The sequence below is a fragment of the Astatotilapia calliptera genome, chromosome 17 (genome assembly GCF_964374335.1).
Source record: "Astatotilapia calliptera chromosome 17, fAstCal68.1, whole genome shotgun sequence".
Lineage (NCBI taxonomy): Eukaryota > Metazoa > Chordata > Actinopteri > Cichliformes > Cichlidae > Astatotilapia > Astatotilapia calliptera.
The window spans coordinates 37,459,998-37,481,074 of NC_137438.1; the positions used below are offsets into that span (position 1 = coordinate 37,459,998).

The window sequence follows — 21,077 nt, forward strand, 5'->3', positions numbered from 1 at the left end:
AGTTGCCAGCATCATCAAGGGTGCAGATTTTGCTTGCGGATTGTCCAGGTTTCACCCCTAAGCCCGTGTCGCTGCACTGAGCAGGGGCTCCTGTCTCGCAACCGAAAGGTTTTCTCAATGATGAGAATGGTGTGCTGCAGCTTGTGCATCAGAAACTGTTCGGTACTCTACATTTTCAGGCATTGTTTTTAGAGATATTTGTAGACTGCTGCAAGATGATAAGCATTGCAGATCCTGGAAAGTCCAGGTCTAAAGTCTAAATGCAGCATTACAAATTGGAAATCTAGCACCACAAGAAGAACGTTTAATCAGATTAATGTATTCACAATGTGTGGTGCTGTAGTGGTTTTTCACCTCACAGCACGAGAGTAATTTGAGAAGCCCTGTGATAGACCAGAGTGTCCAGAGTGCACACTTCCTGTCACTCAGTGGCAGTGTAAATGATGCGTGACAGACCCGACCACATTTTCAACGCCTTTCTGCACTTTTATTCTCCGGTTGTCGTAACTTTACACTCTAAGCTGCAGCTTCCCAGCAGCTAGCCGCGCACATCAACAACAACATCGGGACCCAGTTCATTCTCCTTTTATGCCGGGGAGGTGTGATGAGCTGTTTGAGCTCAGATGTATCGCCTCCCCTGCAGCCACGCCTCAAACCTTTCCACCTTTTGCTTTGGGTGTAAAATGGTGTTGAGAGTCCAAATAAAAGGAGACTGTTGCATCAGGAAGGGATTCTGATGTAAAAGTTTGCAAACATCCGCATGTTTCATGATGTGGACCACCTCCAGTGCTGTTGGTCAACAGGATGTCGGTGAAAACTGTGCTACAGTTGGCCGAAGACAAAGGAAGAGGAGAGGAGTAAGGCCTCTTTGGAGGAAGCCAGAGTAGAAAAGACAGGAACATGGTGGTGAGAGTAGGGCTCAAATTTGGCTGTTGTCACCGAGGAGGATGCTGCGCTGGGATTATTCGCTCTGGCGACCCCTAAAGCAGCAGCCAAATAAAGAAGCAGTTGTGTCAGAAGTCATATTATCTACACTTATTACACAATATCCTACTGCTTTGGTCTGAGCTCTCACCTTGCTACGTTGTATGAGTGTATTCATACAACTGTGTGCACACAGTCCGCCTCCACTACTTAGCACTGTGCCAGTGTTAACTGTGCACTCTTCTCGGCAACACACACTCATAAAACAGCAGAGCTCTCCATGTAGCTCCACATTATATAAGGAATCAATCCAGTCTTTCTGTTCCACACGCTGTACAGCTTAGATAGCATTTCACTGCCATGGGACAGGTACGCTACATGTACACGAACATTTATGTGCATGCAGCTTTTAACAATTTCTTGGGACCGAAAATGTGCTTCAAGGCCACCTTGTGTTTTTTCTCATCCTTTTCTTTGTCGCTTTTAATTCGGTCCATCTTAGAGCCTAAGCCAGGACCAGTCGGCCAGCAGATCACCAGCTGAGGACAGGTGAGTGGTTCAACGTCAGCTTGGAGAAAACTTTGTTTCAAAAAATACCATAAATAGACGTAAAAGTGTAGGTTGCTATAATACTGTGTAAGTAAAAGTATATATTTTCAAGCACAAGCCTGCTACCTGTGCTGGTGGAAGAAGAGGAGACTGTGCAGGACGGTGCAGCTGGGGTTCCAAAAGCAGAGCCCAGCACGGCAGGTAAAGAACTATTTACAGATATGCGTGCTGGAACAAGAAATGAACCACAACCAGAAATGGCTATGCTTTTTGTTCGTGCGTCTGTGTGTAACTTTAACCACCCACACAGCAAGTCTTCTTTCCAGGGACAGGCCGGCTCATCAGCAGCAAGCTAACCACCCTCTCTGACAGCAGTCCTCCTCAGTCGGCATCATCTGTCACACACACCAGTCAATCAGGGAGTGGCATGGCCAGTACGGTCTCTGGTCCAAGCCATTCAGAGGTTAGTGAAGGAAAAAAGGACAAAAATAGGCGAGAACTAGTAAGACCTGCACACTGACTTTGCTCTTAACTGCTTAACTCCACTTATAAATATTACTTTTAAAGTAATTTGAACTTTAGTTTTCTTCTTAAGGCCTTGGAGAAAGGTAGTGGATATCTTAAATTTTTAGCTTTCCCACCACATGTAGTCAGATTCTATCTTTTAAAAAACAAAAAAAAAACAAAAAACAAATTAAAATGTATAAAATAAAAATCTTACAGCATTTTGAAATACAAAGCTGTAAGATGGCACCATTAAGGTGACATTTGACTGGACCGTGAAGAGAAATGCAGCTTTTCTTGCTGAGTGAGTGTGTGCGTGTAAGCATGTGAACACTTGTCTATGACCACGAGAGAGGGAGGAAGAGAGTTTGAGTTTTACCTCTACTCAGGATCGGATCATTCAGAATCTAGAGCACAACCAGCTGTGTTGACTCTTCAGCTCCAATTCATTATGTAAAAAGTAGTGAAATCCATGAGAAATACTGGTGTTGAAGAGAATTTGAGTATGGAAGAATCGGACTCTGAAGCAAAGCGGGACCAGAAAGAAACTGAGACTGGAATGTTTGTACCGATCTTGCAGGAGCTGACTCGCACCGTGGAGGCCGTTAAGGAGCACAAGGTTCAGGAGGACCAAAATGTAGCCAGCATGGCCACGGACACGGAAAGTATGTTTAAAATATTTCTTGTATTAAAATGCATTTTTAATATTCATGGACTTGAATGACTGCATGCACGCTTTTTGGTTTCCTTATAGCTGAGATGTTAGTCATTCCTGACACTTTCAAAGATAAGAACAAGTAAGACAACTTATCATTCCAACATAATCTGTAAATCATTCGTATGCACATGAAGTTTTCTGATCTTGTCTTTCTGTCTACAGCCTGTCACCTAGTGATAAGGAGATTGAGGTATGTATACCACTGGATCCTGCACGTGTTTGCCTTTTAACCTTGTAAAAAAATGGTGTGTCCATGTAGAATGCTAGTAAGTTTTACTTTATAGTACTTTATTGCTTACTTTATAACTATTTTTTTTCATCAAGTCTATTAAATTCTCTTGAAATATGAAGTGTGTGCATGTGGAAGTTTCACAACTTCAATGGTGTAACTTTTCTGCTGGTCCAGAACCGCTGTCGATGTTAAGGTAGAACGTATGGAAATGTACTTTATACTATTTTGAGGTGGTGTTTGGGTACTTCTTTTCAGACTAAAGTGCCTCTCTTCTGTTTTCAGGCAGAGTTCCAGCGTCTGGCACTGGGGTTTAAGTGTGACATGTTCACTTTGGAGAAGAGGCTCAGGCTAGAGGAGAGGTCACGTGACCTAGCCGAGGAGAACGTCCGCAAAGAAGTGTCCAGCTGTCAGGGCTTACTGCAGGTGTGTGTGTGCAGCTGTTGAGCGCACACTCTTTTTTTTTTTTTTCCTTTGTTATTAAAGTACCACTGGTAGCTGTGATAACTCTGTAAGTAAATGAAGTAGAGGGTTGTTGCACAAACATAGTGTGATTGAAGTTACAATATATTGTGTAATTATTGGTTTCACTGAGTAAAAGGGCTGACAGGTGCAAAGGTCACGAGAGCTTCGAAGTGTAGTGGAGGGAATGTGGACAATGGTTTTAATGTATTTTGTACGATTTATTTAATATATGTAAATAATAATAATATAAATAAGAAAATGTATATGTTGAAATAAAAAAATAAACTGAGGAAATTGTATGATATTTTCTCGCTGGTTCTTCAGCTCTCTTTTCACTTTTCCTTTTTTTCTGCTTAGGCTCTTAGTCCTCTTTGTGACAATGACAACCAATCAATGGAGATCATCCAGAGGCTCCAGAAAAACCTGGATATTCTCATCCAGTCCATGACTAGGGTGTCCAGTCGCTCTGAGATGCTAGGAGCGATTCATCAGGTAAGTGGAGAATTTAAACATGTTTTCTGCATAACAAGGAAACTTTTTCATTATTCAATGGTTTCCTTTGTTTGGGATTTGCAGGAGAGTCGTATTGGAAAGGCTGTGGAGGTAATGATTCAGCACGTGGAGAACCTCAGGAGATTGTACACCAAAGAGCATGCTGAGCTGCTGGAACTGCGGGAGACGCTCATGCAGAATGAGAGGTCGTTTGGATCACAAACAGAAAAAGGTTGTACCCTTTTTCTGTTAGACATACAAAGTCTGACCGTAGCATACAATAGGTTGTAAACTCCTGCAAACTCATAATTACTTTTTATATACCAAGTTAAATGCCAAATATGCACTGGGCCTTGCAATGAATGCTTTTGTAGCTGTCCTCACATGAACCACTATACTCACTAGAGTAGAGACTCAGGAATCAGGTCTGTGTAGATTGTGATACATGTGATATTTTGCATGCAAGGGTAACCTATATGTTCCTCTTTCCAGATGACTTCCGTGAAAGAAGGAAACAGTCATCACAGTACAACAAGGTGGATTACACACAATTTCATCATGATCATTTATTCAAATTTCTGTTGACTGTTTTTTAATCCTGTAAATTACAATATTTATTTACCACCACCGCGCGTGCTCTCATAGACAGCCCGGCGGAGCAGCATGATAACAATTTCTCGTGCTGGCCCAGGCAACATGCATTTTGACACAGTGAGTATCAGTTGCAAGACTCTACATCATCACATTGGAAATATGTTACATTATGTTTTTGTTTCTCCACTGTATGTATAATTTCCAAAGATGCAGCTTTCCTTATATTTTAAAGTCTGAACTCAATATTTCAGCTTGAAAATCATTCATTCTTAAGTAATTATTGAAACTGAGAACTTTGGATCAAGTGGAATGCAGCTAGCTAGCTCATTGGATGACGGTATCCTGCAAAGGCTGGCATTTTGTAGTTTGTAATTGTAGTTTTTCTGTAGTCCACAAGTTATTTAAAATGTAAATAAAATAAATTTCAAAGGTGTTTGTGAAGCAGTCTTCTCTTAGGTGTGCTTTTTCTATAAAATGACAGGAGGTATAATAGTGTAAAGAGAAACTTAAATTACATTTTCACACTGTACTTGGACTGTATTTGTAGTTAGACAAACTGCAGTTGTCCTTGACATGTAAAACGTAGGGAAAGTTAAATGAACTAAGAGCAACAAGCAGAGCATTGATACAGAAAATGTATTCAGACAAAATATGATTGTGGTTAAGTTTTATTTAAGAGTATGGTTTTCATGATGGCTTGATTTGTCCCCCCCAACACAGTCCAAAACACAAGATGGCTCAGAGGTTGAATCGGAACGACTGACCAGACGGTCCCCATGGTGGGTATTTGTGTGTGTGTGTGTGTGTGTGTGTGTGTGTGTGTGTGTGTTAAATTATCTTCAAGTTAAGTTACAACAAAATGTATACTCTGTATATAAAGGCAGTGTGGGTTTTTTTTTTTTTTTTGGGACTCCTTTTACAGCAAGATTTGAGGGTTCTGGTTGGTTATTAATTCCACCAAGGCTTGTTGCATCATGACTTGAGGGTTGTTGTTGTTATGCCCCTATGTGATAACGTTGGTTTACAGGAATGTGGCAGGGAAGATCACAGCGCGTCCCCCACTCAAACGTTTTAGTAGCTCTGTGCCCTGGGTCGACACTGAAGAGCCCTCGCTTGTGATGAAGGGGTAAGACGTGTGAGGAGGAGGATACTGCACTGGCTGCATCACCAAAGTTCTTTTAGCGCAGACCCTGATGCATAAAAATGGCGGCTCTTAGGTGCAATATTGGTTACAGTATAAGTTTATGCAGAAATAATTTTGATTGTCAACAGCAGATGTTATTGAGAACAAAACAAGAGAATTTTGTTAGTGAGAGAGTGCTGACTGACTTTGTGGGTATTAAAAAGAGAATAGTGAAGCTAGTTAGCAGAAACAAAGTCGAAAGCACAAACCGCAGAGACAGCAAACCACACAGCAGCCATCTTTCATGCATCTGGTCCATCCACATTTGCTTGGGAAAGTATTTGTCTGAAGCCTCTTTTCTATATGATTCAAGATTCAAAGTGTTTATTGTCATGTGTCCAAAGAAAAAAAGGCATTTCTTTGTGCAATGAAGTTCTTTCTTTGCTGTCCACACACAGATGCCAATTAATATATAAATAGAACAGATAAAATACAAATAGTACTAATAAATAAAAGAAGACAAAAAAAAGACAAAATATTGAAGTGACACATCTTTGCTGTGGACATTTGTGACATGTTTGTTTTTCTTATGGGGCACCGTATGCTTTCACATGTTTGGAAAACTAATGTAAAAGCTAATGCTAAAGATGATGGAAGTCAAGCGCTGAATAATCTCCAAATAACTGAAAGGTTGTGAAATTGCTTTATGGCTTTGTGCTATATTTAAGCATATACTCTGCATTGCTGGGAATGAACTGATTCATGCAAAACAAATTATAATTTCAAACATGACTTCATGTCTGAGAAATTACTGGTCTGCAGGAGGTGAATATAATTCCATGACTGCTACAGGGGTGTCTCTCTGCTTGCTTTTGTTAGCTTCATATGCATGACTTTGGCATGTGTGCACACAAAATTGTGGTTTTGTAGCAATGGTCATATGTCATTGTGCAGCTCAAAAGTTTGTTTGAATGCCTAACCCGTGCATGCCCACAGGACAGCCTGCAACAACACAGACTGCCAGTCCGAGGAAGAGCAGAAGGAGGAGACAGTGGTGGAGAGGAGGTCCAGTCTCAGTGAGCTGGGCAGCAAACTCACCTCACTCATTCTGCCCCTTAAGACGTTAGTCCAACTAAATGCCCACCGCTACCGTACGGTAGCACTACTGTCTGCCAACAAACCAAGAGACTGACACATGGTGAAAGAGTTGATCATTTGGCTGTGCTCAGGTTCCAGTAGTTGTAACCTGAACGTCTTGTGATATCAGAGTTCATAAGTGGCATATTAATGTTTTTATTTTAGAATGGAATAACCGCTTCATTGCCACTTATGAACTTTCACTAGTTACTGAAATTTTGTGATTGTATAGAGATATTGCATCATAAATCAATAGTCATGTAACATTTTGGCATTAATGATGATATCAATTTTAAGACACCATCCCCATTTATACTATTTGGTCAACACTGCCCTGCTGCTGTGTATAATGATAACGGAGGCCTGGGTCAAAGTATCATTAATACCAGAAATGTAATGTGTCTTTAACATCTGATGTTCACATCCTTTTGTTTCAAAACTTTGAGGACGTTGTGGGACCTAAGTGATGAAACTCTTTCATGATGTAGATCTGTGCTGGACTAGCTTCTATGCTCAAGGGGCTCAGAGGCTTTTGTTTGAAATTCATCATTTCCTTCAGCTGGAGACTTTGTGTGTTTTTGTTTGTTTTTGGATGTGTTCTTTTTAATGCATGCTTTTTTATGTGTTGTGTTATGACTTGTTTCTGCATTTTTTTTTTTTTTTTTTTTTGATTCAACGTGATAACCAGTCCAAGTTCTCCAGGCTTGCTTTTGTCATCTACTAACATGCTCGGCCACCTGTTTTATGTGCAAACCTTGGCCTGTTCCTTTGTTTTCGTGAGGTGACAGATCATGCAAACTATGCAGATCAGGTGTTGTTCTGAACTATCCTTTCCTCTTTTCCTCCCTTTACATCTCTCAGGAATCAGGATGAGCTCTTTGTAATGCTGTAAGTGTGTTGGGAGAAAATACAAAGTGGGAAGTGATTGTGGATTCTGACTTTGTCTAAGGGGGGAAAACACTATTAATGCATGCAAAAGGCCTATGTTTATATGGAAGGAGTGCCAGTCAAAGGCCACTTACGACCTTGCACGGACTCTAAATTGAAGCGGCATTCCTGCTGTTGACAGATCTCAGGCCAAAATTATCTGTTGCCTTTGCCTGATAAGCTAATGCTGAAATCCAGCTCAGTGCCAACTGCTATTAACAACTGCTGACATCTTTCTATGCTAACAGTGATGTGTATGGTTGTGCTTTGATGCAGTTATAAGATGGGTGGTTTAATGCACTTAACTGCATTTAAATTGTAATTTTAGCCAAGTCACAGCTAATTTACTGCCTGCTGTAATTAAGTTACCACAAATGACCAACAGATTTTACTGTGTTCATGACAGTGTCCTGAAATAAGCTAACTACGTCACAAGTATTTTTGGTAACTTAAGTCTTTCGCTTTATCTTTTTAACATTTTATCTTTTTTTCCCCGTAGTAACCATGTCTTACCTAGTTCGTGTCATAACGTTATTTCGTTTTCTTTAGGCCTAGCCCTTCATCCAGCCCTACATCTACAGAACCAGGAGCGGCCCAGTCTCTGTCCCATAGTTTAACCAGTTCCCGGACGGCAGCAGCAGTAGCCAGAGGTGGCAGGGGTCTTTGGCTTTGGCTAGCCATGATGGTGCTCCTAGCGGGTAGGCTCCTTTTGTTACCATTACTGGTTTAAACCTAGGAGAACCACTCCATTGACTGTATATAAAGGACAGACCGTGACATCTTCCACTCGTTTGTCATGCCCCCACCTTGAAGTCTCAACGTTGATGCTTTGGCAACCCCTAAGTTGTGTAATAATGGTAAAGTTATTTTGGCAAATAAACTCCTTTATTGAGGGCCTAAGCATGCTTGGAAATTCATGAAACTTTACATACCTGTTGATAGTTGGTCTAATTGCAAAATCTTCCTCCACCTGCGTTTTTAATATCGCCCCCTGTTCAGTTTTTCTGAAAATGTGCCATCAAAATCAAAACTGCCATATATGCATTTGACACCAATATTGTACTTTGTTCTTGATACCGTGCGTTTTAAATCTTTACCTAGTATTTTTCAGATAAATTGCATCAAGGTACCCAGCAATAGCACAGCTGTAACATTCAAGTAAAACATCAATAATTCAGAGATTGTTATCCATGCAGAAGTGGGGGTGTTTTCTTAATTAAACAAAGGATTCTTATTGTTATCATTGTTTATTTGCCTAGGTCTCCTGGCACTGCTGGCCAGCCTGGTGATGCAGCCAGCCGTAGACGCAGCCCCTGTAGGGACCGGGGACTCCTGGATGACCATCCAGCAGCTGCTGTGGCCCTACACAGGGCTCCGGTACAATGGCCAGCCCCCTGTCTAGTCGAAGTCCTGAGGGTCGATGGTGCTAGTGCTCATCAGCCCTCCAGAGATATTTATTGCACTGGGAGAGCAGAGGCTGTTGGGATGTTTACTGTGCCTGCAAATTCCTATAAGACTTGCATCGACAGCACAGGCCTGGCCTCAGGAATAGTTAACCCCATAGAGGAGTTTATGCATCACATTATGTTTGCTAAATAAGATTATCTGTGTGTATGCATGTGTGATAGTGCTGCTCAGCTGTTCAGTGAGCTGCTCCACCTGTGGCTTTTTAAACACATTTTATGTACTTGAGGATGCAGGAGAATACCAGCATTTTTAATGGAATTTTACCTCATCGGTTGCTGAGGACAGTTTATAACTTAACTCTTTAAACACTGGTAATAAAACTCTTAAGTGTTTATGAAGTCTATATTTATGAGTTTGCTAGTTTTGAGTGGAAAATGTGATTATGAGTTTTAACTTGTATTTCTGCATTATTACAGTTTCAACACAAACGTTTTTTTGTTTGTTTTTTTTTTTGTATTTTCCATCTTCAAGTTTTTGCTGTGGTTGCCACAACTTCATACACTTTTGTATGTTCCAAAGGAGATGCGTGGATCTTTTCACAAATAAAGTAGCCAATTCTACAATAGAAGATGTGTGTTATGTGTATCCAAGTGTACAATTCAAATTCAGCTCTCTCGTTGTTGTATTTAGTCGTGCATTTTTAAGTTTATTTCACTGGGATTATGAATACATCAGGGGCCTTGTGGCACAAAGCAGGCTCTGCACTGTGTCGACAAACAAATGATGGGAATTTCTGGTCCGAGCGACGCCATCAGGACTCATGGTGTCCTGAAGCAAGTGGATGAAGGTGGAGTGAAACTCGCTGCCAGGATAATGATCTGGAGAAAAAGCTTCACTTGTTTCTGTGATCGCCAGCTTTCGACTCCTCTGAGCTCCCAGAAGGTACAGACTCCATGAGTCCTTGGGCACGGGGGAGGGATTGTGGTGCTCACACACCTGGCAAAGAGAGTTTTGCAAGTTGATGTAACATTAAAGCATATTAAATGTTAGCCAATTTCATCTCTGTTCTGTCTGCTCAACTATGGTCAGTAACCTTTTGGTGAGAATCAGGTAGTCACAAGTTAATATCACTTTTGCTTCTTGGTTTCGTGTTCTATAAAAAGCCTACTGTTTTACCTTTTTCATATCTCTGGCTGCGTAAAGGTTGATGTTAAGAGAACCCAGGTGGTAGTCTGCTTTAATCTAGAGCTGCACTAGAGAGAATGGTAATTGGAGACTGCAGCCAAACCACAATTGTTGCAACTGTGTGCCGTGTCCTTGACTTTGAAATGGCTGCTTCAGAGACCGGGCCCAGGTCTGAGACCACATGCGGGGGGAGGGTGAATTGACAATTACATAAAATCGGGTTTTCAATAATACCACAATTACCTGTGATAGCTCTCAAATCTACTGCTGTCTGCATCAGACATGTGATTCTATAGCAGAGCCTGGGGCAGAAAACAGAAAGCAATTCAGATAAACAAGACCGGGCCGAAGGAGACTCAATATGTTTGTTTGCCGTCTGTGTTAATGTGCTGTTACTCTGCTACATGTGTAAATGCATGCATCTGTCTGAGCTTCTCTGCAGTGTGTGAAACTGAATTGGTGTTATGCAACAGAGCTGCTGTCACACATCCTGCAGTTAGAAACTGAAGGCATCGCTCAACAAATGTTACGCACACAATTTGTGGTGCAGCTGGTAAGACCAACTAGACTTCTCAATTAAAAGGTAAACTCTAACCTGACCTTCATTCGCTTCATGATTCTGTAAAACGTGTTCACTTATTTATCAATTCTCAAATTGAACGTCTGCTGTTGGTCTTAGTACATGGAAGAAGATGCCTCCTCCTCTACATGGAGTTTTAAAGTTAAAAAAAAAAAGAAAAATAATGGTAATGAGATACAGATAACATTCACCTCACTTTACTCTACGTACCATAAAGTGGTACAGCTGGCCAAGTAGCACTAAGTAGACACAGGATTTAATTCTGGTAATTTAAAATATTTGAATTGCGTTTGCCAGTTTCTCGAGTAGAGAGGATAACGCTGTTCATACTGCATATTAAACTAACACAGTCCCCAAACAGCTGCATTTTGACAGAGATGTTATGTAAATGCATCTATTAAGGAAGTAAAAGAAAACCTTAAAATTTCCTGTCTTTGCACACTGCTGAGAAAACATTTCTAAAGAGATGTTTCAAATCTCTAAAACCCTGAATACTGAAACCTGCTCTGCCCATTATAATAAAAATGATAGGTTGTCAAAACAAGACACATCCTTGTATGCATCATTTGTCCAACATCTCCCCCGCCTCCCTCCGATGCTTCTTTGAGTTCTGCTGTTTAATTAAATCCCAGTGTTACTGCACAGCAGGAATACACGAGGCTCAGCTCTAAACACTCAGAGGACTGAGTAAAGAATGACAGGACGGAGCCAAAGTTATGTCTCGCTCTCCACTTTGAGCCAATCGGGTGTATTAATTATGCAATCGTTCTGAAAACATGTCCACCTCCCATTCTAAATAACTAAACACGTTTTTTAGTTTTAAAATTCAGCACAGTTTATGCAAAATTTTCTGGCACAAACTTTAGTAATTCACGTTTTCTTGGTTCATTAATTGATCAGGTAGCAGTCGTGCTAATTGGTACAGACTGACTCCAGTTGATTACAGCATGTTTGCATTTGTAAAGTGGATGGCGATTAATCGCAAACCTTCACCAATCTCTTTGAGAGGGATTGCAGTCGGTCCGAATCAGGCAGAGACAGGTTACCTCCCACCTGGCAACATGCTGAATCTCCTTGCAACCAAAAGTGGTCCCCACAACTTCTTGTGGTCATTCCCAGGTAGCAAAATTATTTTCAGCACAATCACTCACCAGCCACAGTTTTTTCTCCTGCTCGCACAGAGGTAGCCGTTCTATTTTTACTCTAGTGTGACTGAGGCCTTAAGTAGATAATGGAGTAAAATACTACATTGCATAAAGTGTATCTATGTGTGAGAGAGTACCTGCATGACCAGATGCTCAGCTCCACATTTAGCATTCCACTTGCTCCACGAGAATGCACAGGCAGAGGAAAAGAGGGCCATCTGTTCGTAGGCAGCGTGCTGTGTGAGTGGGTCCTGAAGAGGACAGAAACCCCACAGATCATTTCGTAATTCTTAATACTGCAAAAACACAATAATTAAATTGTTGTTTAAAACTACATATCAGGACCGCTTCAGGCAGCCCTGTGTAAATGCAGAAAAACGTATTTATCTTATGATTTCATGGGACACTTACATGCACTGTGTAATACAAACTTTGGTTCAAACCTTTTAACGTAATGCTACCATCAGGTGAAAATCTCACCAACCAAGTCACACGCTAACTGACATTTCCGTCTGTAGTCATTTATATTTGGTGTAGGGCTGTCAATGCTAACGCTAACGCAGTCATCGCAAATAACGCTATTTACTTTTTTTTTTTTTTTTAGCGCAATCAACCCATCTGGAGCGCAGAATGACTCAAAATCCCTGAAATGTCTCTGTCAATGCATTTTGGGCAGTTTGTCCAGTCTGCGCTCCAGATGGGTTGATTGCGTTAAAAATTTTAATCGTCATGACGCATTAACGCCTTAATGTTGACAGCCCTAATTGGTGACATGAAAAGCACTTATTCACTTCTTCAGTCAGATGAATGAAAAGATGCACAACAACTGGGGGTAGTCTGAGCTGCTTAAATAGTGGGTACCATGTGAAATATCAGCCGAACCTTGTTTTTCAATCTCCTCATTTAAAGGGGCGTTCAAGTCCATTTTTCCATTCTGAAACCCATTTGACTTCATAAAATGCATTTCAATCTTTGAAGGATTCTTATTAAGCTTCTCATATTAGCGTCTCAAATTTAGCATCTTGGTTTTGTGTTGCAGACCTTGGCAGTGCTGCTGACGTATTTGTGCGCGTATTCATTCACAAAGATGTTGACCCCAGCGTCGACCATGGCCTTCTGCAGGTCCGAGCCACTCATCCACTTTCCGATGAGGTGAGAGAGCCCCCCCTCTTGCTCTGATTGCAGCATACATTTATTATCCTATCAGTGACACAGATGCACAAATTGTAACAGTTAAGCCACATCTCCTGTTTATTTCCTGCGTCTTGCGTCCACAGTGCTCCTGCCGTCTTACCTGAATAGTGATGCTGATGTTTATGAACGCCCCGTTGACAGTGTAGAGAGCAGAGTCCTGGCCCAGTGGCCGGAGCTCCCAGCTCTGAAAAGGAAGGTTGGCGTAGGTTTTCTGCATCAGCGCAAACGCTTGGAAGGAGTCCATCTTGAAAGAGATTTTGGCCTCAGACTCATCATAGGAGATGTCGGTGATACCATCCATCCTCCACTGCTTACCTTTGGGAGTAGACAGTTTCAATATCTTTGACTTTGTGGGGTCTTTCAGATGTATTTCAGAGTGTGGTATACCTGCAGCATCCCAGCGAGCCACTTGTGGAGCTTCCAAGAAGACAACAGAGTCGGGCAGTGTCACAGACACCCCAATAAGAGGACAGGGGAGAGCCTCGTGGCCATCCAAACCAGACTTCTCAGCCTGATAAGAGAAGACCTGCATACCTGTCCTCAACACCTACAAACAAAAACAGGCATGCACTTTGAGTACAAGTGAGGTTTGATCTCATGCTAGCTGGAAGACCCTTATCACTTCACCTGCACAAATTTCCAGCCATGGGCATATTGAATTTGAGGTGGGAGGTGAAACGCATCATAGTAGAATACTCCACCCAGAGGTGTGTACTCCATCAAGTCTACCACCTGGGCAACAGGGTTGATCACTGTGTGCTCCTCCGGGGGACCAATCGGATCCCTGACTGGTGAACAGACAGACAGAACTGTCATTAAGGCTTTTAGAAGAACCGCTGGTTAATTTGTCTGTGGAAATAAACACATTCTTTCTAAGCTAAGTTTACAATAATCATTGACATAGAGTTAGTTGTGACATAGTGTGATATGTATTTTTAAAACGAGTTTAGTTTATGTGCTTGCTTTTTACAGTGGGGCAAAAAAGTATTTAGTCAGCCACCGATTGTGCAAGTTCCCCCACCTAAAATGATGACAGAGGTCAGTAATTTGCACCAGAGGTACACTTCAACTGTGAGAGACAGAATGTGAAAAAAAAAATCCATGAATCCACATGGTAGGATTTGTAAAGAATTTATTCGTAAATCAGGGTGGAAAATAAGTATTTGGTCAATAACAAAAATACAACTCAATACTTTGTAACATAACCTTTGTTGGCAATAACAGAGGTCAAACGTTTACTATAGGTCTTTACCAGGTTTGCACACACAGTAGCCGGTATTTTGGCCCATTCCTCCATGCAGATCTTCTCGAGAGCAGTGATGTTTTGGGGCTGTCGCCGAGCAACACGGACTTTCAACTCCCGCCACAGATTTTCTATGGGGTTGAGGTCTGGAGACTGGCTAGGCCACTCCAGGACTTTCAAATGCTTCTTACGGAGCCACTCCTTTGTTGCTCGGGCGGTGTGTTTTGGATCATTGTCATGTTGGAAGACCCAGCCTCGTTTCATCTTCAAAGTTCTCACTGATGGAAGGAGGTTTTGGCTCAAAATCTCACGATACATGGCCCCATTCATTCTGTCCTTAACACGGATCAGTCATCCTGTCCCCTTGGCAGAAAAACAGCCCCATAGCATGATGTTTCCACCCCCATGCTTCACAGTAGGTATGGTGTTCTTGGGATGCAACTCAGTATTCTTCTTCCTCCAAACACGACGAGTTGAGTTTATACCAAAAAGTTCTACTTTGGTTTCATCTGACCACATGACATTCTCCCAATCCTCTGCTGTATCATCCATGTGCTCTCTGGCAAACTTCAGACGGGCCTGGACATGCACTGGCTTCAGCAGCGGAACACGTCTGGCACTGCGGGATTTGATTCCCTGCCGTTGTAGTGTGTTACTGATGGTGACCTTTGTTACTTTGGTCCCAGCTCTCTGCAGGTCATTCACCAGGTCCCCCCGTGTGGTTCTGGGATCTTTGCTCACCGTTCTCATGATCATTTTGACCCCACGGGATGAGATCTTGCGTGGAGCCCCAGATCGAGGGAGATTATCAGTGGTCTTGTATGTCTTCCATTTTCTGATGATTGCTCCCACAGTTGATTTCTTCACACCAAGCTGCTTGCCTATTGTAGATTCACTCTTCCCAGTCTGGTGCAGGTCTACAATACTTTTCCTGGTGTCCTTCGAAAGCTCTTTGGTCTTGGCCATGGCGGAGTTTGGAGTCTGACTGTTTGAGGCTGTGGACAGGTGTCTTTTATACAGATGAGTTCAAACAGGTGCCATTCATACAGGTAACGAGTGGGGGACAGAAAAGCTTCTTACAGAAGACGTTACAGGTCTGTGAGAGCCAGAGATTTTCCATGTTTGAGGTGACCAAATACTTATTTTCCACCCTGATTTACGAATAAATTCTTTACAAATCCTACCATGTGGATTCATGGATTTTTTTTCTTTCACATTCTGTCTCTCACAGTTGAAGTGTACCTCTGGTGCAAATTACTGACCTCTGTCATCATTTTAAGTGGGGGAACTTGCACAATCGGTGGCTGACTAAATACTTTTTTGCCCCACTGTATTTAAAGACCATCTTACCATCAAGTGCCTCCATCAGTGTTTGGACGTGGCTCACTTGGCTCTCTTCCGGCTCTGGACTGCTCCTCCTTGACCACAGACTGGCTGCACTCTGTGAGATGTGCATTCTATAGGAAGGAAAAGAACCCAGTAAATGAAGGAACCCACAACAGAAGCTTTCATCTTACCTCCCTCTCGCCTAACCTTTGGGTGGACTGCATCGCCGGGTAGACCCTGTTGCTGAGTGTGTGTGTTCTCAGATGAGTCATCCTGGCTAATGAAGATAGGTGGTCATACCGGGTGTGGAGGATGCGCACAGCAATGTCACTCACAGCCAGCTGCTTGGGAAGCTCAAAGCTGAGGCCTGCCTCACTGAAGCTGACACTCTTAAACCTGGATGGACCAGGTAGAAACACAAAGAGGAATAAAACATCAGCCTGTGTACCTACAGGCAACATTTGTACAAGTCTGTGTTTAGGTACTGTCCACAAATTTCATCTTCATCATAAGGCACAGCTACAAATGATTGACTTTCTTTAACGTTGGAATGATGTTCATTTCTAGCACCATATTTCTATTTTTGGATGGGCAGCATCAGAAGGAAAATGTGGGAGCCAGCGACATTTGGCAGATCATGGTGGTGGTCCCCCTGTTCAAAAGGGGTTTCAGGAGTTCGTGGACAATTAGCCCATTGCTGCTGGATGAGATGATGAGGCGTTTCTGGCATGTCCTACTAGGATACCCTGGGCTGACCTAGAACATGCTGAAAAGATGTCTTTAGTGTCTCTCTGCTGGCTTGGAAATGCCTCAGTGTCCCCCCAGATGAACTGGAGGAGTTGGCAAGGGTCTGGCTGTCTCTGTTTAGACTGCTGCCCCTGCAACCCAAACCTAGATAAGCAGCAGAAGATGGGTGGACAGACGGACAGTTGGTCTGTCTGTCTAACCGCTGTCTGGCTTCCTTCCCGCTCACTTAAACCAACTTTCTTCTGAATGGCTGCTAAAGAGAGGGTTGAGCTTCTGTGCTCACTCCTAGAACTGAAGAGTCTGAAGTGTGAGCGTTGACTCAAAGAGATTCCTTACACATACACTGATTTCACCATGTGAAACTTTAATATGAGCATCCACCACTGTAACAGTGGATATATAACAGAATGAAATTCTAAGATGATAGCTTTATGAACAAACCTTGGAATCTTATTGAGGTTGGCCCAGAGACATAGTGTAATGTTGTCATCTTTGATCACAGTCTGCATGTTGCCTGTCTCAGTGCTGACGTTTTCACTGGCACTCTGAAACCATGGACACGCAGGGTTTTGGACTTATTGCTATATTGTTACTATAAATCAAACTGCATCCTGATGTGTTATCATAGGAATAATCAGGTATCTTGTACCTTAAGGATCTCTTCAGTAGCAAGGTGGTGTTTTGAGTGAATTAGCTCCTGCAAATTTATGAGAACCTTCTGGTACTTCTGGCCCTCCTGGGGATCTGTAACATCTTTGAGGAAATCTTCCAACTCATCTACCAGCTGTAAGAACAGATTTGTTATGTTAGAACACACAGCAGATAACTCACTTGAAGACAAGGCTTTAGTTACCTCTATTTTTAATAGCTCGAGCTACTTTTGTCCTGTGCTTAATTTTTCATCCTGATTATTATCACTTAATTATTGCCAGTTAACATAAAGAAAATTGTTGCTGGTTATTATCTGATAATAGGGAAATAAAATAACCTTACTGTCATTGATCAACAAACACATACAGACCTGCAGAGCAAGATTACACTGCTGGAGCACGAGCGTGATGTTGACCTCAGGGTCATCTCTCCATAAACTCATGTATGTATTCATCTCTTTCTGTACTGCTGGGTCTGGTGCACCGTCGCAACGCATGTATCGCTCCCACTGGACACAAAGCATACACTGCCAGAAATCCATCAGGGAAAAAGAAAATGTCCATATCTACTGGACAGAATGCTTGTGGATCCACACCTTGGCTGTCTCCACAGCTTCAGTTTTCCATTTGGTTACTGCAGTATGATTTTCCTCCAGTAGATGGTGCAGTTCCTTCAACTCGGCCTCTCTGCGCTCTAGGTCCTGTCAGAGAAAGACATCCAAGCACACAAAGCATTCCCAAGTACTCTTCTGTGTATGTACATTTCTTCTTTTATGCTTCATTTAGGGTTAATATTAAACTGGGCTCTTACCTTTAGCTCAAGCCTTTCCACTTCCTTCTGCTTTCTCTCTCTTTCCACTCTCTCCTGTTCTTCTCTTTCTGCCCTGATCCGGGCTTCCTCTACAATGTACATGTTACAGATACAGTGCTAACAGAGAACACATCCACCAACAAGCGCCTATCTCTCCTACTCATAAACAGCTACATAGAGCAGTAGATCAGTTGGGATCCCTCACTTCCTGATACCCTGAACAGTTTCTTCTCCAGATTGACAACACTAATGGAGGTGCAACCGTTGCTCCCCTTCAACTAGAGGAGCAGCATCAGCCCCTGATCCTGCAGCTCCACTAAGTGACTTGTTCTCTGAAGAGAACTAACACTAACAAAGCTGCAAAACCGGAAAAGGTGTCAGGGAGGACATGTGCTGACCAGCTGGCTGGGGTCTTTTTGGACATTTTCAATCTGTCTCTGCAACTTTATACTATCCCTGTCTGCCTTAGGTCCTCCATCATTGTGCCTGTGCCAAAAAAAAAAACCAGCTGTGGCCTGCCTAAATGATTACTGCCTAGTCGCACTGACCCCAGTCATCATGAAGTTCTTTGAGAGGATCCTCCAAAGACACATTAAGCAGCTAACAGACCTCAATTCAGTATAAGCTGGCAGACTGCAAAGGAAGGCCAGCCATATTGCTGCTGACCCCACTCACCCGGGACACGAACTGTTCATACCTTTGCCATCTAGGAAATGGTATAGATACATAAAGACCACTACCACCCGGCTGAGGGACAGCTATTTTTCCAAGAGCTGTGAAAGCCATCCGTCCACCTGCCCTTCCCCATGGACCACCTGCACGAACACTCACATCCAGTCACTTTACTCTAAAGACTGCTAAAGGCTTCTGCATTTATCTTTTTTTAAGTAAATCTTATTTATCTTTTCTACATTTTCTTTATTACCGAGAGCACCATTGCAATTTTTGTTACGTTCTAGCAACATAATGACAATGAACAAATCTTGAGAGAAGCTCAAAAAGTGTAACAGATTCATTTTTTTAAAAGTCAATTTCCCTTTAAAGTCTCAGTGCCAGAAACGCCGCCTACACTGGAGGTTTAAATTAAGAGAGACTGCTCACCTTCCTCTCGAAGTCTCCTCTCCTCCTCCTCTTGCTGCCGCTTTGTCCTCTGAGCCTTGGACACCTTACCGGCCTTCTTCTGTGGCATCAGAGCATTGCAAGTGTAGTTTAACAGTGACAGTTCAGTGTGTACCTACTAGCAAATGGATATATTGCTGAAGAGAACGAAGCAGCGAGAAAGAGAGTAAGGAAGCTTCCTGTGTGTATCTTGAGCTGAGTTCTGTGTCTAATTGTCAAAGACAGACGATGTACTGACTGCCTGTTGCTCATACCTGTTGTTTCTTGGGAAGCTTTCATTCACAGGAAAAAAAGAGAGAAAGTTACAGAATGTCATGTTTCACAACAGAAATTCAAGAAACTATGTATCTATCTATATCTATATACACTATAGATAGATATAGAGAGGTGGGGAGTAACTAAATACAAATATTTTGTTACAGTACTTATGTAGAAAATCCAGGTACTTTACTTAATTATTTATTTTTCTGACACCCTTTTACTTTTACTGCCTACATTTCCAGAAGTAGTGCAGGTGACCTTTTGTGTTAGTGGAACTTCATAATCTAGCTAGCGCTAAGTGGCAGGTAATTTCAAATTCAACATTTCTATCAGCTAAAACACAGACTGTTTATTTACAGTTTTATTTCACAGGGAGAGAAAAGACTGTGAAATAACTTCACACTTAAGCTGATGATGTTTAGATTAATTCACTGAACTTTATACTGTCTACTGTAAAGACAATCTAATGAGTAGAGGAGTGGTGTCCGTGTCAGTGTAGAGGATGGACATCACCCAGGACATCTTGTGAAAACTGCTGACATCTTGCTAAATTCAGTTGTGTAAATTCACAAAGAGCAGCAGGTCAGCTGACCACAGCATGTACACAAATAAAATCTACTGAATCTCACATTAGACATTATTATGAGGTGTAATTCTTTTCCCTTTGCTGAGCCACTCCACAGATCTTAGTGTCCCCCACCTGCTGAATCTCACTTTAAAATCAAGAGTTAATGTTTAAATGTGGAGGCAACAGAAAACCGCTTCTTTTTTTCTTTTTTTAAATATTCCTTTCCACTGCATTGGGTCCTATATAACACATTCAAACTGGGCATATTCACTGGGATTATAATTTATGTTATTGTATTAATTTAGATTATTGTATTTGTGTTATCATGTACTAATAGTATAATGATATTATATTAATATAGCAGGAGGTTCAGTTTCCTTGTTAGAATTGTCCTACAAAGAGCTACTTTCTTTCTTGGAGTACATTTCAGAGCCTGTACTTTTCCTCTTTTGAGTAAAACAGTTGCTTCAGTGCTTCAACTATTGGTGGAGCATTTTTTTAACCCAGGTATCTGTACTACTTAGTTGTTCTACTTAAGTAAAGAAAGTCTGTACTTTTGCCACCTCTGTATATAAAGAGAGAGAGAGAGAGAGAAAGTGTCGAAGTTAAGAACTACGAAACTGTATTTCGTACAGTAAACTAATAGGTTACTACGTAATTGCGCTAACTGGTAGCCTGTAATCACATAGACCTTTAAAAATAATATTTAAGTTGGTCTATTATAAGGAAATAATAGAGGGGAAAAACCCTCACCATGTTCGTCCGCGCGTCTGGGTAACCGTGGCAACCTATACGCATGCGTACTTGCTATGTTTTTTATTTGCGACAGAACGAAACGACGTGCGACAACGTGCACTACGGAGTTGTCCCTTGCATTCATAGGTAAGGACGCAAGGAAAAGACATTTTTCTCTTCATTGGCGTACATAATATAACACGTGTAAATGTCAATTTGTTGCGCTTGGCATAAATGCGGTGCTCTACATGGTAATTCGTAAGCTAGCTGCTAAGCTAAACTTAATTTTGTGTAATGGTTTCTGTGTGCTCTCTCTCCTGACCTTCCCTTTCTCCTCTTCTCGTTTCAAAAGTGTGAAAGGCCATGTCCAACCCTTTAAAAACTGAAGTTATCAGGCTGTACAAAAATGTAAGTAAACTGGTGTTAAGAGAAACAACGCTGGGT

General features: G+C 41.9%; 2 protein-coding genes across 11 annotated transcripts in view; one reads left to right on the forward strand and one right to left on the reverse strand.

Moving 5' to 3' along the window:
* The window catches only part of lrmp (lymphoid-restricted membrane protein), a 29,899-nt gene extending 20,202 nt beyond the window's left edge, over positions 1–9,697 (forward strand). For 3 of the 8 annotated variants that reach the window (XM_080291941.1, XM_080291940.1, XM_080291942.1), the window contains exons 24-40: positions 1,427–1,473; positions 1,586–1,674; positions 1,800–1,936; positions 2,558–2,642; positions 2,732–2,774; positions 2,858–2,885; positions 3,210–3,350; positions 3,747–3,881; positions 3,966–4,113; positions 4,374–4,417; positions 4,527–4,592; positions 5,196–5,254; positions 5,503–5,601; positions 6,595–6,720; positions 7,597–7,623; positions 8,212–8,360; positions 8,922–9,697. In XM_080291941.1, coding sequence (XP_080148067.1) covers positions 1,427–1,473; positions 1,586–1,674; positions 1,800–1,936; positions 2,558–2,642; positions 2,732–2,774; positions 2,858–2,885; positions 3,210–3,350; positions 3,747–3,881; positions 3,966–4,113; positions 4,374–4,417; positions 4,527–4,592; positions 5,196–5,254; positions 5,503–5,601; positions 6,595–6,720; positions 7,597–7,623; positions 8,212–8,360; positions 8,922–9,064 — 1,566 coding nt within the window. In that variant the 3' untranslated portion in view covers positions 9,065–9,697. The remainder of the gene's footprint in view (positions 1–1,426; positions 1,474–1,585; positions 1,675–1,799; positions 1,937–2,557; positions 2,643–2,731; positions 2,775–2,857; positions 2,886–3,209; positions 3,351–3,746; positions 3,882–3,965; positions 4,114–4,373; positions 4,418–4,526; positions 4,593–5,195; positions 5,255–5,502; positions 5,602–6,594; positions 6,721–7,596; positions 7,624–8,211; positions 8,361–8,921) is intronic. The other 5 variants (XM_026148219.2, XM_026148223.2, XM_026148224.2 and 2 more) reach the window with 5 other exon arrangements.
* Positions 9,698–9,749: 52 nt separating this feature from the next.
* On the reverse strand, positions 9,750–20,711 carry dnai7 (dynein axonemal intermediate chain 7). 3 transcript variants are annotated; one of them, XM_026148228.2, is made up of 17 exons: positions 20,652–20,711; positions 19,324–19,341; positions 19,052–19,130; positions 17,951–18,039; positions 17,736–17,840; positions 17,511–17,648; positions 17,139–17,273; positions 16,931–17,034; positions 15,950–16,138; positions 15,767–15,873; positions 13,801–13,961; positions 13,561–13,720; positions 13,274–13,488; positions 13,021–13,179; positions 12,117–12,230; positions 10,498–10,556; positions 9,934–10,065 (listed from the first exon to the last, which is right to left on the reverse strand). In XM_026148228.2, the coding sequence occupies exons 1-16, from the start codon at positions 20,694–20,696 to the stop codon at positions 10,545–10,547; spliced, it is 1,830 nt and encodes a 609-aa protein (XP_026004013.2). In that variant the 5' UTR covers positions 20,697–20,711; the 3' UTR covers positions 9,934–10,065; positions 10,498–10,544. The 3 variants fall into 3 exon arrangements, with proteins under 3 accessions (XP_026004011.2, XP_026004012.2, XP_026004013.2); XM_026148226.2 differs by lacking the exon at positions 10,498–10,556 and having other exon boundaries at positions 9,750–10,065; XM_026148227.2 differs by lacking the exon at positions 10,498–10,556 and having other exon boundaries at positions 9,750–10,065; positions 19,052–19,206; positions 20,652–20,671.
* Between the last annotated feature and the right edge of the window lie 366 nt (positions 20,712–21,077).